Consider the following 16,961-nt stretch of genomic DNA (forward strand, 5'->3'; position numbering starts at 1 on the left):
AAAACGATGGTCTGGAAGGTTGCCCAGAGTCTTGCCAGTGGTTATGATTAATTCAAAACCTTCCAGCCATCAACTTTCTGTTTTGCTAAAGTCACCCCGAGTGGGACGGGTATGCCCAGACGTGGGTCCCGAGTCTGCTGGGCCTAGAGACCCAGGCTACTCCTCACTGATGACGCCCAACAAGGCTGAAACATGTCTGGGGATGCTTGTGGTCTCGTGCAGAAGGGATGTGATCTAGCAGTTCAGGCTGGACTGCCCCTTTTGGGGTAGGACCAAGCCTGATTTGCATATGGTTTTTCCCCTTCTGTAATGGCTTGGTAGGCTGAAAAACGATGGTCTGGAAGGTTGCCCAGAGTCTTGCCAGTGGTTATGATTAATTCAAAACCTTCCAGCCATCAACTTTCTGTTTTGCTAAAGTCACCCCGAGTGGGACGGGTATGCCCAGACGTGGGTCCCGAGTCTGCTGGGCCTAGAGACCCAGGCTACTCCTCACTGATGACGCCCAACAAGGCTGAAACATGTCTGGGGATGCTTGTGGTCTCGTGCAGAAGGGATGTGATCTAGCAGTTCAGGCTGGACTGCCCCTTTTGGGGTAGGACCAAGCCTGATTTGCATATGGTTTTTCCCCTTCTGTAATGGCTTGGTAGGCTGAAAAACGATGGTCTGGAAGGTTGCCCAGAGTCTTGCCAGTGGTTATGATTAATTCAAAACCTTCCAGCCATCAACTTTCTGTTTTGCTAAAGTCACCCCGAGTGGGACGGGTATGCCCAGACGTGGGTCCCGAGTCTGCTGGGCCTAGAGACCCAGGCTACTCCTCACTGATGACGCCCAACAAGGCTGAAACATGTCTGGGGATGCTTGTGGTCTCGTGCAGAAGGGATGTGATCTAGCAGTTCAGGCTGGACTGCCCCTTTTGGGGTAGGACCAAGCCTGATTTGCATATGGTTTTTCCCCTTCTGTAATGGCTTGGTAGGCTGAAAAACGATGGTCTGGAAGGTTGCCCAGAGTCTTGCCAGTGGTTATGATTAATTCAAAACCTTCCAGCCATCAACTTTCTGTTTTGCTAAAGTATCAGACAACCAGCACACTGCGACATGCCCTGTCTCACACAGCAATGCTTGGCCACTTACCGCTCAACTCCAGACGGGTCTGCCTCTCAAGGATCTGGGCGTGGAGCGCTGGGCCTACCCGTTCCAGGACCCTCATCTGGATGGTACTCATGCGGCCCCGGCCCCCCTCCACGAGGCGCCGGGCCTTCAAGAGGGTCCTGGACCTGCAGTCATCCCAGCGCTTCTTGACATGTTGGTAGTCGCGGACTGCCACCCCCTCCGCGTTGATGGCAGTCACGATGTCCGTCCAGATCCGAGTCCGTCCTTCCTTGTTGGCGCGCTTACTTCCGAAGAGGGCATCATACTGCCCCAGGACTTGCTCCACCAGGACACCAACTTCGGTGGCAGTGAAGCTGGTGCCCCTCGTCCTCTCTGGCCGAGGGTTGCCAGTGGTGCCAGATGTTGCAGTGCCCGACATGGCAACCCCAGAGGCAGGAGTGGGTGGGCAACTGGGTCCTGGGGCTGGGCTGTGGAGCGATGGTATCCCAGTCTCGAGTCTTCTGTTCCAGCAGGGCTGGACACAGCAAATGGACCCCTGCAGATGGCTGATGTGCAGGCACCAAATGGCAGGGCACGGTATCAGCAGGCAGGCAGGCAGGCAGGCAGGCAGCAGCAGATGGCTCGTGGGAGGCTGCTCGGGGCTCTGGGGGGCAGTAATTCGGCCTTTTGGGCAGGAGCGTGGTCTTCCATGTGCTTACCCGTGGCCAGCTTGATACGGAGTGATTTGGCACGTGAAAATCCTGCACGTCTGCGTGTAAATCGAGGAAAGGCCCTTAGCGCGTATGCACGTCAGCACCATATGCGATTTCATTGGACCAAAGGCCCTTAGCGCGTGAGCGCATCTGTGACGTGAGGCGCGCAGGTGTTTCCCTCATTACACGTGATGACAGAGCACACGTGGATTTCCACCAATCGCGTGTGGAACTTCCTGCGCACCCCAGAAATACACGTACGCAGGCCAATCGCGTGTACGCTCACTTCCCTCTGATTACACGCGATGACACTCGGACGTGCAGTTTTACCACGTGTGCTCGCATATGCGATTTCATTGGCCCAAAGGCCACCATGCGCAGCTGTGACGTCATGCGCATGGCTGTAGAGAATGGCACGTGTAAAAATGAAGAGATACACGTCCGAGTGTCAAAGCGCGTAATTGGTGGAAATGGCCTCATCGCGTATGCGCGTCTGTGACGTGTGTATAAAAGGTACGTGTAGAACGCCATTTCCTTGTACGTGCTTTTCGTGGAGAGCGAGTGGGTGAAATCTGTACTTCTTGTCGGTTCACACGCGATTTACTTCACGGCTTTTCCAGTTCGTACTCCCTGTTACCTCTGACAGCTTTTTCTCTTTTCATCTTTTTCCTGGGCCTGTTTCCTCAAACAGTGTTCCCTAATACTGTTGTCCTGTCTCCTCAGACAGCGTACAATTCTTCTTTTGGCGGGGGTGTGGCCAACGCGCACACGCGCATATTTGTCACGCTTTTGTTCCTGGCAGACGTTGAGTCGCGCACGTATTTAACATCTGTGCTTGCCCCGTGTGTCGCGTACCCCTTCAGAGGTCATTCTAGGCTGCGTGTGACACGCATACATTCATTCTTGTGTTCCTGGGTGCCACAGTGTAGTTCAGGTTTATTTTTCCACTCACGTGGTCTAGGAGGGGTTGCGTGCACCTTACTTCGGTTTTTTGGGGTGCCTGTGCGTTGCGTGACCCGTCATCTTTCCCCAGGGGTGACATACAGCCTTGCTAGAGCACTAGGGTACGATTACCATCTGGTACCCAACCCCTTTGACCCCCAATTGCCCAGGACAATAGTTCACATCGACTCCCATACGCACAATAACATCAGTGCCATGGCTGGGAGGCGAACAAGCCGTAAGGGTGGCAAAGGTGGCCGAGCCCCAAGTGGTGGCCGTGGTGGATCCAGTAGGGGACGTGGCCGTGACTTGCAGGGTGCCCCTAGCCCCCCATGTGTGGAGGAGCAGTCAGGGACACCCATGCCCCCCCCGGTTGAGGTTACCGTGGCTGACACCATGCATGCTCAGCCCTTGTTGGACCAGCCCACTGTGGAACCAGACCTGGCACAGGGTGACTCCATGGCTGACTTCCAGGTCCGCAGGTCTAGGCCACGTGCGCCGGTGAACGTTGGTGTCATCAGGCCACGTGGATCAGGGGCAGCTAGGTCATCTGCTGCCCCGCGTAGGCAGGCTGGGGAGGTTGCAGGGGCAGCTGCAGCTCCATCCACCCCACCTCTCACACACCCATCCAGGACAGTGTCGGTCCAAGTCCATCATGCTGACATTCCCCCTGACACCATCACACTTGAGATAATGCCTGCACCAACTCCCATGCTGAGTGTGCATGAAGACTGCTCGCCTAGTAGAGGTTGATGCCCCAGACACGGCTACACAGTCCGGCCCGTCAAGGAAGCCCAGCTTCAATGAGGCCGAACTGAATGCACTTGTAGAGTATGTGTCCGCACATGACTGCGAAATGGTGATTGTTGCAGGATCCAAGACTACACCTGCACAACGTCAGGCACACTGGCAGACCATTGCGGACATCATAAGTGCCCTTGGAATCGTGAGGCGCACAGCTAATGAATGCTACAAGTGCTGGAATGACCTGAAGCGCAGGGCAAAGAATAAGCTGGCCTCAAGTCATGCCGCAACTCTAGTGACTGGAGGTGGGTCTCCAGCAGACGACATAGAACTCACTCCACATGAGCAGGTTGCTGGGACCTAGGTCGCGGAGGAACAGATCCAAGGCGTGGGAGAACTGGCAGATTACGAGGCATTGTCCGGTGAGTGGACATGCATGTGTGTGTCATCCATGTGCATGGTGTGTGTGGGAGGGCTTCTGTTTGGGTGCCAGAGGAGGGTGTGTGTGCCTGAGTGGTTCGGCTCACCCATGTGCCTCTTCCTATACATTCTTGGCAACAGCATTTGGGTATAGCAGCATCCCTTTGGCCAACATTAGACATCCAGCCCAACACCACACCAGTTGCCCTTGGAGTGTCATCTTGCCACAACACTGTTGCTTATTTACCTCTGTTTATTCAGGCAGATTGTTTGCATACCACCACTTTTACTCGGGATTTCTCAGTCCTATTGTCACATGTCTGACATGGCTATGGTACAGTGGACTGGCTCAGTTTCATGGACATGATTAGTTTGGACATGTCCCTGTGCTATAGGACCATTTTTGACTGGCAGCTGCAGGTTAAACATTTGAACCATTACAATTAAAATAATCAATTATATGAACAAACTGGACTGAATGAACAATTGGTGACCTCCTCTCCCTCTTCACTTCATGGCTAGGGTACATGCCATCTGTGTGATGGCATGTGTATTTGACCTGCCAATCACTGGCCAATGTGTGATGCCACTGCTAGGCAGCATGCAGCAAATGTGTTCATCTTTCATCTTGGTGTCATCAATGTGTGCCATCTGCCCCCCCATCACACGCAGTGACGGTGCATGCATGGGAGTGTTTTAGTCATGTGGGACATGTGTCAATCAAGTACTGTTTCTGTAGCCTCTCAGCCCTAATTGTGTGCCATAGTGCTAATGCCTGTTTCCATTTGTTTTCTTTTATGTCTTTGCAGGGGAAGACGCACTTGATACTGCTGGGGTTGTGCAGACCCAGGAGGGGTCTGAGGGCCGACCGACCACCAGTGAGGGACGTGGTGTGTGAGAACCCACAACTGCTGCAGGTCGTGCTCTCAAGGGGTGTCTCTGGCTGCACCTCCCCCGAGCTGTACTCAGGTGTCGATTCGGATGAGGAAACCTACGTGCCGTCGCAGGTGAGTGTTCCTGGGAGGGATTCTGTTCTGTCCGACCCACCTGCACCAGGGTTAGAACCCTCAATGGGGATGTCAGTGTTGGCAGGTACGCCTTTGGTGGTTACGGATGCAGGGTCACACTCCGCGACATCTGATCCTGTTCTTGGGCCAGCAGATCAGAGGGGGAATGCAGTCCTGCAGCCTCAGGCAGAGCCGGCACAGCAAGGCGCAGTTCGCCTTGCCCCAGACAGGTGTGGTGCCCGCCGACGTGGTGGCCGTACACCACCTGGCAATACCGCATGGGAGCAATCCATTTACGGGATGGCAACCCAACAGGCAGCATCATCAGAGATGATGGCTCAGGCCATGGATAGGCCACTTCCATTGTCCCTCCCGAAAGGCTGATGGAGCGACTACAGCAGGCAACCGACTCCATCTGCCAGTCCCACAGGGAGGACATGTTGGCATCCGACAGGGACAGGCGGGCGGCACTGGCGACTCTGCAGGAAGCCATCTCCATAGAGTCCCAGGGCCACAGGGAAGCCCTGAGGCTGGAACTCCTTTACCTCAGGACGACTCTTGTTGAGCTTGAGGCTTCAACAAACTGAAGGACAGAACAGCAGCTGGAGCGTCTCACCCGTACGCTCTCAGCTGAGATGCAGGCAACTAGGGCGGAGGTCCGGGCATCCCGTGAGTTGTTGCATGGGGACCTCCGCACACTTATCCTCCAGAACAAGACCTACCACACCCGCATGCTTGCAGCCATGGAGGAACAGACTAGGGCTTTGCGTGGGCTGCCTCCCATAGTGCCACCACCTCCTGATGCAGCTGCAGAGGGTGAGGATAGCGACAGCAGTGATACTCCCACAATAGGGTAGCCGTGTAGGCCATGAGCCCATGGAGGTGTTTTTTTTCTCGCAAGATCCACACAGGTGGGTTTTGGTGTGCACCCTGTCCTCGGACCTCCTGGGTGGCCTCCCCAACCCCCCCCCCCTGGGCCCATTAATGGCCATTTTTGATTTTTTTTTTTGGGACAGTGTGTTGCCTTGTGTGGCTCCCGTGGGCATACACTGCATTGTGGCTGGGCACATACAGGCTTGTCATGGATTTGGTTCAGATGCTTGGGTTTTTGTCACACACACCCCTCCTGCTTCCCGTTTCCATGGGCTTGCAAAGGGTGTGCCCAAGTGACATTGACGTACATGGTGACATTGGACTCCCATGAGCTGTGTGGGCAGTCTGTAGTCAATACTGTGTATACATTCATAGTGCATATTGTTGTTGTATTGTACACTGCGTGGTGTATTGATATGTGCCTCTGCATCCATCTCATGCTCCATATTTGCAGGTCCATTCCTCATGTCTTCACAATGCGGTCCACCTTGGAACTGGAGTCCATGTTGTAAGCAGTGCACCTACACTCTTGCGTGGCGCTAACACTGTATACTTGGAAGTGTTCGGAGGGCTGTCATCATCAGGTGGTGAGGCTAGCTAATTTTTAAGTCTGTAATGTCATGTTTAAGGTAGGTTGGAGGTTGTGTAGGTGATTGGTATTCTTGGTAAGTATTTGGTAATGTGGGTTGTAGGTCCTGCATTACTGTGAGCATTTCATGTGTGGACATGTTTCCATTAGGGACACTGTAGCTGCTGACACTTGGGGCATGTTGTGGGGATTAATTTCTTTCCTCTCACATTGCATGACATGCCATGGTGTGTTGTGTGGCCGTGCTGGGGAGGGGGTGGGTGACATGGCACTGTTTTCATGTAGTATTTTGCAAGTGGGTATTCATTTCTGCAGCATGGAAGTGTCTTTTCATGACACTGCATTGGTGGTGTTTGTGTAGGTAGGGATGCACACATTGTGACACTTCCACATGAACAATCTCAGGCTGCTATGTTTCTGACAGTTGACAGTCCCTTTGTTCGTTTTAATTGTCAGGTCGAGTCATCATTGCTTATCAGATGGTATGTGCCAGGGCTGTGTGCACTCCACTGGGGTGTGATTTCTATGTCAAGTAATTAGCCACCAGCTGCGTACGGGCTGCCTCACCCCGTGCCCTCTCCCCTCCCATGCGCAGCGGGCGTGCATGTGGTTGGGGATGTGGGGGCACCACCATGTCCACGGCCAGGCCCGGGCATGTTGCAACATTGTGCAGGACACATGCTGCCACTATGATCCTGCACACTACTGGGGGCGCATATAACAGCTGCCCGCCAGAACGGTCAAGGGAGCGAAAGCGTGACTTGAGCACTCCGAATGTGCGCTCCACTCTGCCCCGGGTTGCAATATGGGCTGTGTTGTATCTTACCTCTGGAGGCGTGATGGGGTTCCGAATTGGCGTCATCATGTGGGTGCTCAGAGGGTAGGCACTGTCCCCTGCTGAGGAGGTGATGGGTATCATTAGTGGGGTAGTGACATAACTCTGCATCTGACATGCATGCATGTGCAGTGGCATTCATACTCACCAAGCAGCCATGTATCGCCATGCCGCCCAGCTTCTAGGTCCCGGCTTAGGGTAGACATTCGGTAAATGAAGCTGTCGTGGGTGGACCCTGGATAGTTGGCATATACTGAGGTGATGATTCCCTTAGCATTACATACTACCTGCACGTTGATGGAATGCCAGTGCTTGCGGTTCCTATAGATGTGCTCAGATGCCCTGGGGGGACGTAGTGCCACATGGGTGCAGTCAATGGCACCTAGCACTTTTGGGAATTGTGCCACACCGTAGAAATTGAGGGTGGCAGCCTGCCTTTCTGCAGGTGTCCTGGGCAGGTATATGTGCCTACGGACTGATGGGCGTGCAGTGATGATGTTCAAGACCTGGTGTAGGCAGCGTGTCTGCGTGGCCTGTGACATCCCACCCACTATGGCACTTGTCCGCTGAAATGATCCTGTGGCCAAGAAGTGCAGTACATTGAGGACCTTCTCCAAGGGGCTGAGTGTTTGGGAGCACAGGGTGGGTGATGTGAGGTCATCCTCCCACTCACTGACCAGGTCCAGTATTATGTGTGGGGGAAACCTGTACCTCCCATACACCTGGTCATCAGGCATCCCAAAAAGGCTGGTTCTGGGAGTGAAAATTCGGGCCCTCACTATCCTCCTCCTCCTCCTTTGGTAACCCACGGCTGCTAGGAATGGTATATTCATCCTGGCGTATGAGCTTGTTTGTTGTTTGCGCGCACTTTTATGCTGCGCGGGTCGACGTACGCCTGCTTCATGCTGGCGTACGTGTCTCAGGATTGGACCATTTATTTTTCGGCACGTCGTAGGCGAACGTGTGAATCTTCCCGCCCACCCCAGGAATACACGTAGCACGCTCTCACAGGCCCAATCGCGTGTGGAAGTTCACGCGCACCCCGAAGTACACGTACGCAGGCCAATCGCGTGTGGAACTTCCCGCGCACCCCGAAGTACACGTACCCAGGCAAATCGCGTGTGGAAGTTCACGCGCACCCCGAAGTACAAGTACCAAGGCCAATCGCGTGTGGGACTTACCGCGCACCCCGAAGTACACGTACCCAGGCTAATCGCGTGTGGAACTTCCCGCGCACCCCGAGGTACACATACCCAGGCCAATCGCGTGTGGAACTTCCCGCGCACCCCGAAGTACACGTACCCAGGCAAATCGCACGGCTGGGGGGTGGGGGTGCAGGGGGACATGAGTGGGGGCCTGGTGGAGGCTGCCCCTGCACTGCTGGGGGGTGGGGGTAATAGGGGACATGAGTGGGGGCCTGGTGGAGGCTGCCCCTGGTGGCTGGGGGGTGGGGGTGGTGGGAGACATGAGTTGGACATGAGTGGGGGCCTGGTGGAGGCTGCCCCTGCACTGCTGGAGGGTGGGGGTAATAGGGGACATGAGTGGGGGCCTGGTGGAGGCTGCCCCTGCACTGCTGGGGGGTGGGGGTAATAGGGGACATGAGTGGGGGCCTGGTGGAGGCTGCCCCTGGTGGCTGGGGGGTGGGGGTGGTGGGAGACATGAGTGGGGGCCTGGTGGAGGCTGCCCCTGGTGGCTGGGGGGTGGGGGTGGTGGTAGACATGGGTGGGGGCCTGGTGGAGGCTGCCCCTGCACTGCTGGGGGGTGGGGGTGGTGGGAGACATGAGTGGGGGCCTGGTGGAGGCTGCCCCTGCACTGCCGGGGGGTGGGGGTGGTGGGAGACATGAGTGGGGGCCTGGTGGAGGCTGCCCCTGCACTGCTGGGGGGTGGGGGTGCATGGGGACATGAGTGGGGGCCTGGTGGAGGCTGCCCCTGCACTGCTGGGGGGTGGGGGTGCATGGGGACATGAGTGGGGGCCTGGTGGAGGCTGCCCCTGCACTGCTGGGGGGTGGGGGTGCATGGGGGCATGAGTGGGGGCCTGGTGGAGGCTGCCCCTGCACTGCTGGGGGGTGGGGGTAATAGTGGACATGAGTGGGGGCCTGGTGGAGGCTGACCCTGGTGGCTGGGGGGTGGGGGTGGTGGGAGACATGAGTTGGACATGAGCGGGGGCCTGGTGGAGGCTGCCCCTGCACTGCTGGGGGGTGGGGGTGGTGGGAGACATGAGTGGGGGCCTGGTGGAGGCTGCCCCTGCACTGCCGGGGGGTGGGGGTGTTGGGAGACATGAGTGGGGGCCTGGTGGAGGCTGCCCCTGCACTGCTGGGGGGTGGGGGTGCATGGGGACATGAGTGGGGGCCTGGTGGAGGCTGCCCCTGCACTGCTGGGGGGTGGGGGTGCATGGGGACATGAGTGGGGGCCTGGTGGAGGCTGCCCCTGCACTGCTGGGGGGTGGGGGTAATAGGGGACATGAGTGGGGGCCTGGTGGAGGCTGCCCCTGCAGTGCTGGGGGGTGGGGGTGCATGGGGACATGAGTGGGGGCCTGGTGGAGGCTGCCCCTGCACTGCTGGGGGGTGGGGGTAATAGGGGACATGAGTGGAGGCCTGGTGGAGGCTGACCCTGGTGGCTGGGGGGTGGGGGTGGTGGGAGACATGAGTTGGACATGAGCGGGGGCCTGGTGGAGGCTGCCCCTGCACTGCTGGGGGGTGGGGGTGGTGGGAGACATGAGTGGGGGCCTGGTGGAGGCTGCCCCTGGTGGCTGGGGGGTGGGGGTGGTGGTAGACATGAGTTGGACATGAGTGGGGGCCTGGTGGAGGCTGCCCCTGCACTGCTGGGGGGTGGGGGTGGTGGGAGACATGAGTGGGGGCCTGGTGGAGGCTGCCCCTGGTGGCTGGGGGGTGGGTGTGGTGGGAGACATGAGTTGGACATGAGTGGGGGCCTGGTGGAGGCTGCCCCTGCACTGCTGGGGGTGGGGGTAATAGGGGACATGAGTGGGGGCCTGGTGGAGGCTGCCCCTGCACTGCTGGGGGGTGGGGGTAATAGGGGACATGAGTGGGGGCCTGGTGGAGGCTGCCCCTGGTGGCTGGGGGGTGGGGGTGGTGGGAGACATGAGTTGGAAATGAGTGGGGGCCTGGTGGAGGCTGCCCCTGCACTGCTGGGGGGTGGGGGTGGTGGGAGACATGAGTGGGGGCCTGGTGGAGGCTGCCCCTGCACTGCTGGAGGTGGGGGTGCATAGGGACATGAGTGGGGGCCTGGTGGAGGCTGCCCCTGCACTGCTGGGGGGGTGGGGGTGCATGGGGACATGGGCGGGGGCCTGGTGGAGGCTGCCCCTGCACTGCTGGGGGGTGGGGGTGATAGGGGACATGAGTGGGGGCCTGGTGGAGGCTGCCCCTGCACTGCTGGGGGGGTGGGGGTAATAGGGGACATGAGTGGGGGCCTGGTGGAGGCTGCCCCTGCACTGCTGGGGGTGGGGGTAATAGGGGACATGGGTGGGGGGCTGGTGGAGGCTGCCCCTGCACTGCTGGGGGGTGGGGGTGGGGGGAGACATGAGTGGGGGCCTGGTGGAGGCTGCCCCTGCACTGCTGGGGGGTGGGGGTAATAGGGGACATGAGTGGGGGCCTGGTGGAGGCTGCCCCTGGTGGCTGGGGGGTGGGGGTGGTGGGAGACATGAGTTGGACATGAGTGGGGGCCTGGTGGAGGCTGCCCCTGCACTGCTGGGGGGTGGGGGTAATAGGGGACATGAGTGGGGGCCTGGTAGAGGCTGCCCCTGCACTGCTGGGGGGTGGGGATAATAGGGGACATGAGTGGGGGCCTGGTGGAGGCTGCCCCTGGTGGCTGGGGAGTGGGGGTGCTGGGAGACATGTGTTGGTGATCAGTAGTGCAAGGTGACATGTGGGTTGGCTGGTGGGCATGGCCATGGTGGATGGGTTGCCTGTGGGACATGAGCAGGGGTGCAGGGGGGACCCACATGGCCAAATCACGTGTAGCATTCCCCGGCACCACCGAATACACGTACCCTGCAGAAATCGCATGTGAATTTTCTGCGCACATCGGAATACACGTGCCCAGGCCAATCGCGTGTGGAACTTCCCACGCACCCCGAAGTACACGTACCCAGGCCAATCACGTGTGGAACTTCCCGCACACCCCCACCTACCCAGGCCAATCGCGTGTGGAACTTCCTGCGCACCCTGTAGTACATGTACCCAGGCCAATCGCGTGTGGAACTTCCCACGTACCCCCACCTACCCAGGCCAATCGCGTGTTGAACTTCCCATGCACCCCGTAGTACACGTAACCCGGCTAATTGCGTGTGGAACTTCCCGCGCACCCCGAAGTACACGTACCCAGGCTAATCGCGTGTGGAACTTCCCGTGCACCCAGGAACACGCGCACACGCTATTTTTCACACAGCGGGTGTCCGTATTTGTCGGTGCCCCTTTGCACCTCATTTGTCCTAGAGGGCCACTGTATGGGCCATTCATCATGGCTGTATATGGGTGCTTTTTGTTAGCGCACATTTTGGCGCAACTTTTTTTCAGTCGCAGGGGCGCTACCGCCTGCTTTCTTGTGGCGTACTTGTTTGGCCCTGTGCGCGTCTTTGACCGTGCGCTGGTTTGCCCTATTCGATTCCATGAATACGGGTTGTAGGCGAGCGTGTGGGCGTTCCGCGCACTTGCCTCCTGTACTTCCCCCGTGACGCCCATATTTTCACGCGTTGTTCCCCATTCCGAGTTTTACGCCCCGTGTTCCGCCTACTTTTGTGATGTGCGCCGCGCTATGTGCGATTTCGCAGTGGCCGTGGCGCACGCTGTTGGATGACCTGTGCGCCGCATTTTTAGCGCACATCCAATGTTTTTCTCGCGCACGGACTTCCATGAATCGCTGTGCGCTGGTTTTCCTGCGATTTTCGCACTTGCACTGCGATTTTCGCACTTTTCCTGCGATTCGCACGTTTTGGCACCTCTGCGCGGGAATTTTCGGCGCACATTAATTCCATGAATCGACCCCTTAATAAAATAGCTACCCCAAACTTATCAGAATTTTACTCAGCAGCAAAACTGTTCCCAAGCACATGTAGGTGGTCATTCGCATGCTTTCAAAACAACCCACACATGCAATCATTTCAGCATAACAATGTCATGGAGTGCGAGCCTGAGTGACCCCCACTTATTTGAATTTGGCAGTCTGTATAAGAATAGGGGTATCTGTACCAAACCTTTGTCAAAACCCAAGGGAAACAAAGACTGTGCTCTTGCACTTTTCAGCCCCACAGCAAAGTGCTGCTGGAAACTTCACTCCGCAGACCTTGTTGCAGGACCAGACGGAAGTGCACCAGTGCTCCATTCCCTTAACTCGGCACGCACATTCGAGTTACTCACATCAGAACTCCGGGTCTTAATGGAATAGCGCTTGCAGCCACTTAGCCAGAGTACTTTGTGGTTGGGACCCTGCCTTTCCTGCAACACACTTGCAGAAGGTAGTATCAAAGACCTGCAACAACGCCAGCAATCCCTTACCTTCTTGGGAACTGCTGGGCCTCCTCCTGCACACTGGTTCCATTGAAGCTGAAATCTGAAACACTGATCCCCAGCAGCCGGTTCATCGCCCTTGGGTCCAGAGATGCCGTGCAGCGGCCTGTGCCATTGTCCTTAACCGGGGGATGCTGTCTGCATACCCTGCACCTTCACAGCTGAACCGACTTAAGAACTCATTTTCTTTTGAACTGGAGACTTGCTGGATGACTTTGGCACATAGACAAACATTGTGCCCAATGGAACCCATTGGGCACACGCTTTGCATGGCTGCGATGTGTGTGGACTTGTGTTGACTTTCGGTTTTGTTTATCACCTTGGTTAACATTGGGATTTTGACAAGTTCTAAACTCCAGACCTAAAAACACTGGAAACTGAACTCTAAAGTTATTTTATGAACTAAGAGTGACTTGTGCACAAATCACTACCTCCAATGACTCTGTCTCAAAAAGCCAATCGCCTGTGACATACTGCACAATGATTCCTGCTTGAGAGTATAGCCCTTCCTATTCTGCACACTTATCCCCTGGGATCTTCAGGCAGATGCAGAGGAGCCCTGTCACTGGTGTGGAATGGTCTTCCTGAACCCCAACCTTAAGGTCTAGAAGAATCTGGCGGATCAGAAATCCTGCAGTATTCTCTCCCAACGGATGTACAAATGTTTTGGCATTTCTGAGGGAAATTAACAATTTGTGTTTGTGGTTTACAGCAGCAGGCACATGAACATTTAAGCTAATAAGGAGCTGAAGGTGTATGTAGAATTGGTTCCATGTCATTTCATCCCGGGATGAAACAAGGATGGGCTTTTCTCCATGGATATTTCAACAAGAAAACTCATCGTTTAAAAAAAAATGCATTTTAGGGGGTCCCCAAAACCCCATCCCCTTTAATTATTTAACTATTCCCGAACACCCACACCCCATCTATATATTTTTTTAACCCCCTACAAAATTCGATGAGTGTTCACATTGAAATAACAACAGAGAAAAACCCACCGTCCTTTCATCCCATCACGAAAGGACGTTGTACCGTAGAATTGAGGTGCTGGGGAGCAGTGGTGGTGCCAGGGTGGGGTAGGGGAGCAGCCATCCTCCCTGGCTCCCCCCTGGTGCCTTATATTCTATGCAAATTCAACAGAATACAACAAACAGATAATAAAAAAAGAGATAAGGAAAGGTGAAAGAATGAATCAAAGTATGTGATATGGCAGTGCACCTATGTTTTAAAAAACATGTTAACTCTGCACACTTAAAAAGTCCACTGAAAACAGACCACTGCCAAAAAACGCAGGGATCTCAGTAGACTTGCTGTACTTCTGGCCATAGTAGGCACTCTTCTTTATCTGCACCCCTACATTTCGATGTACCCCTACATTTTCTAAACCTTTAAAGCTAGACAGCCCTCTTCCATCCCCATCAGTGTGCTGCTTGAGGAGCCCAGCATGCTTTGTACCACGGTTGAATAGGGGTGCATCGATGGTGATGCTGTATCGGTTAATTCCTAGCATATGACACTTTCCTCCATTATTATCACCATTATCCAGTGTTTAGCTCTTTTGACCTCACCTTGAACTGGATGTACTTCAGAAGACCAAACTGCTCTGCATATCGCCTGAGGTAGTCGAGTACCTTGGCGTTGTGCAGGTAGGTCGGGAAATCCTCAGGGAAAGGGAAGTCTGAGTAGGCCATCATCTCCTTGGAGGTGTTGCTGACCAATGACCTGTAGATGCTTGCTCGTGCATCCTCCACCTCTTCCTGTGTAAAGGAACACAGACAAAAATATTGTATTAGCAAATGCTCATTTCATTTTATTGGTATGTCGTGGTATAGCGCGAATAGAACCAAGAGGCCGGAGTACTTTATAATGACTATCACGGTACGTGCTAAGGGAGTTTTTCCTTCCACCCCATTTCGAAAGTAGCAAAATACAAGTGGCTCCAGGGCAGGGGTTAGCTAGATGGGGCTCATGGCAGATGGGGAAATCCCTGCCCCATGAAAGTGAGGGGAGGGACAGCTACAGAAATGGGTAGAAATGAAACTGGAAATGTCAATGAAACCATAACTCACTTTAACAACATAAATATGTAAAAAATTCATTATGAGCAAATACATTTGTTTTAGAAACTGCAGCAGCTGTATGTGGATGTTAAAAAAAAGAGATAAGGGTGGGTTCACAGAGGAAGAGATAGTTGGTTTCAACATTATCGCAGTGCAACATTTTCCTTCTAAATTTTATTCTTGCCTTTGACATTGTGAACGCAAGAGTATTCTCTCGCTGCTGGCCACATTACACCTCTGGCGACCTTTAGCAGAGTAAGCACTTTTCTAGGGACTACAGTTCCCAGGAAACCCAACCCGGCTCTTAAAGAAACATCAGGCGCTTCAGCGCTGGTGCTTCTGAGCCTATCCGGTCTTTGCTGGTCCTCGCTGTCATCGGCGTTCTCAGCGGCCCGGAAACTCTGTCTTTCTAAGGTAATCTCCTGATTATTTTCATTCCTCTCCCTTGTCTCCTACTCTACCCACCCTACTATCTTTTCCTCAACATGGGATTTCCAGCAGGAGAATCCCTATCCTTAGCAGCTCTCTGAGCAAACAGGATAGCGCTTATGAACAGATTAAAAAATTCCAAGCTGGACCACCGTGACATGACTCAACAATTAGCGGTCCTAACACAGACAAACCCGGTAGAGCACGACCGAAGAGCCAATATTGGACTCATCGAATTTTATAACCCCTGAAGTTTCCTTACAAACAGAAGACATTCTAGGACAAGAAAAACATTCCAACTCCTCAAGACTGTGTCGATTCGCCCCTGATCAAGCAGACGACACTAAAGCTCACTAAAAATAGGACTTTTTAACACAAGACCATTAAATAATCATGCAATTAATATCTATGATATGATCATAGATAAGAAACTGGACATTTTGTGCCTTACTGAAACTTGGATACACAACACTAGCTGCCCAGCTATTAAAATGGCTCTTGCACCCGGTTATTCCATACTCTGTAAAACTCGAGAGTCGGGTATCAGAGCGCAGGGGCTGGAGGTAGCCATAATTGCAAGAACACAGGCCTGTTTTCTGCTCCTATCTCCTGCCAAGAGTGTGAGATTCTTTTAGCCAAATTTCACCCTAACCCAAACAGCTGCATCAACATTGTCCTCCTTTACAGGCCAACCAACCCAATGCCCAACTTTAATGATGAACTCACCCACATCCTAAGTACCAATATGGCCAAACTTCTACTCAGTGACTTTAACAGATGGAGAGGCGAAAAATCAGATAAAGAGGCCATCCAACTTGAAAGGGATTTAACCAACACTAAATACACTGTAAAAAAACAACCCTACAAATGACAAAAATCACATTCTTGATTGGATTTGTTCTAATGATTGAACTATTTTAGCAGACCAGACCTACCTTGTATATTGTCCGATCGCCATTCCATAGAATGGACCCTACAGTTACCTTGCAAACATTCAAAACCCCCCAACCCAGCAAAATCAGTTAGCAGCAGGAATTAGAAAAAAATAGATGCTACTGAACTCTCATCTTGCCTCAATGCCATCATGAAGGATAGATCAGATGACGTCCCAGCAGAGGTTCTCTGTAAACAATATCAGGAACACTTTACCACACTAGTTGATCGGGTGACACCTATGGGAAATAGAATGGTCTGTGAAAACCTGATACATCAGAATTGGTACAATGAAGAACTGAAAGACTTAAAAAAGGAGAGGCGCAGACTCAAATCCATCTGGATTAAAAGCCAACTGGAGCCAGATAAAGACACTTGGAAACAAGCAGACAAGATGTACAAAAATAGGGTGACAGGGAATAAAAGAAATTTTTACAACGATGAAATTGAAAAAGCATCCAACAGCTCTAGGAAGCTGTTCGAGATTGTCAAATTTCTAGAGAAGCCCAAGGCTCTTCAGGTACCTTTTATACCCAACACAGAAGATGCTACTATAGTTCAAACCGCCTTAAAACGAGAAAATTATCAAATCGTGTACTAAAGTCAAAGACATCATGCAGGCCAATTCCACACAGGGCAATACCAAAGGCCAGAAAGAGCTTAATAAAACCAGTCAGACACGTTCCACTTTCTCATTTGTAAGATTAGAAATAAATGATATGATAAACATTTTACAAACGATGAAACCTACTGCATGTTCAGAGAACATTGTCCCATCCAAAATAATTCTCACTCATACGGAAATA

At 53.8% G+C, this 16,961-nt stretch overlaps 1 protein-coding gene across 1 annotated transcript in view; it reads right to left on the reverse strand.

Moving 5' to 3' along the window:
• Positions 1 to 16,961, reverse strand: part of LOC138534947 (dimethylaniline monooxygenase [N-oxide-forming] 2-like) — a 272,372-nt gene that overhangs the window by 191,182 nt on the left and 64,229 nt on the right. The window contains exon 3 of the mRNA XM_069641258.1: positions 14,302 to 14,490. Coding sequence (XP_069497359.1) covers positions 14,302 to 14,490 — 189 coding nt within the window. The remainder of the gene's footprint in view (positions 1 to 14,301; positions 14,491 to 16,961) is intronic.

Source organism: Ambystoma mexicanum, chromosome 1q (genome assembly GCF_040938575.1).
Source record: "Ambystoma mexicanum isolate Mex_15411 chromosome 1q, UKY_AmexF1_1, whole genome shotgun sequence".
NCBI lineage: Eukaryota > Metazoa > Chordata > Amphibia > Caudata > Ambystomatidae > Ambystoma > Ambystoma mexicanum.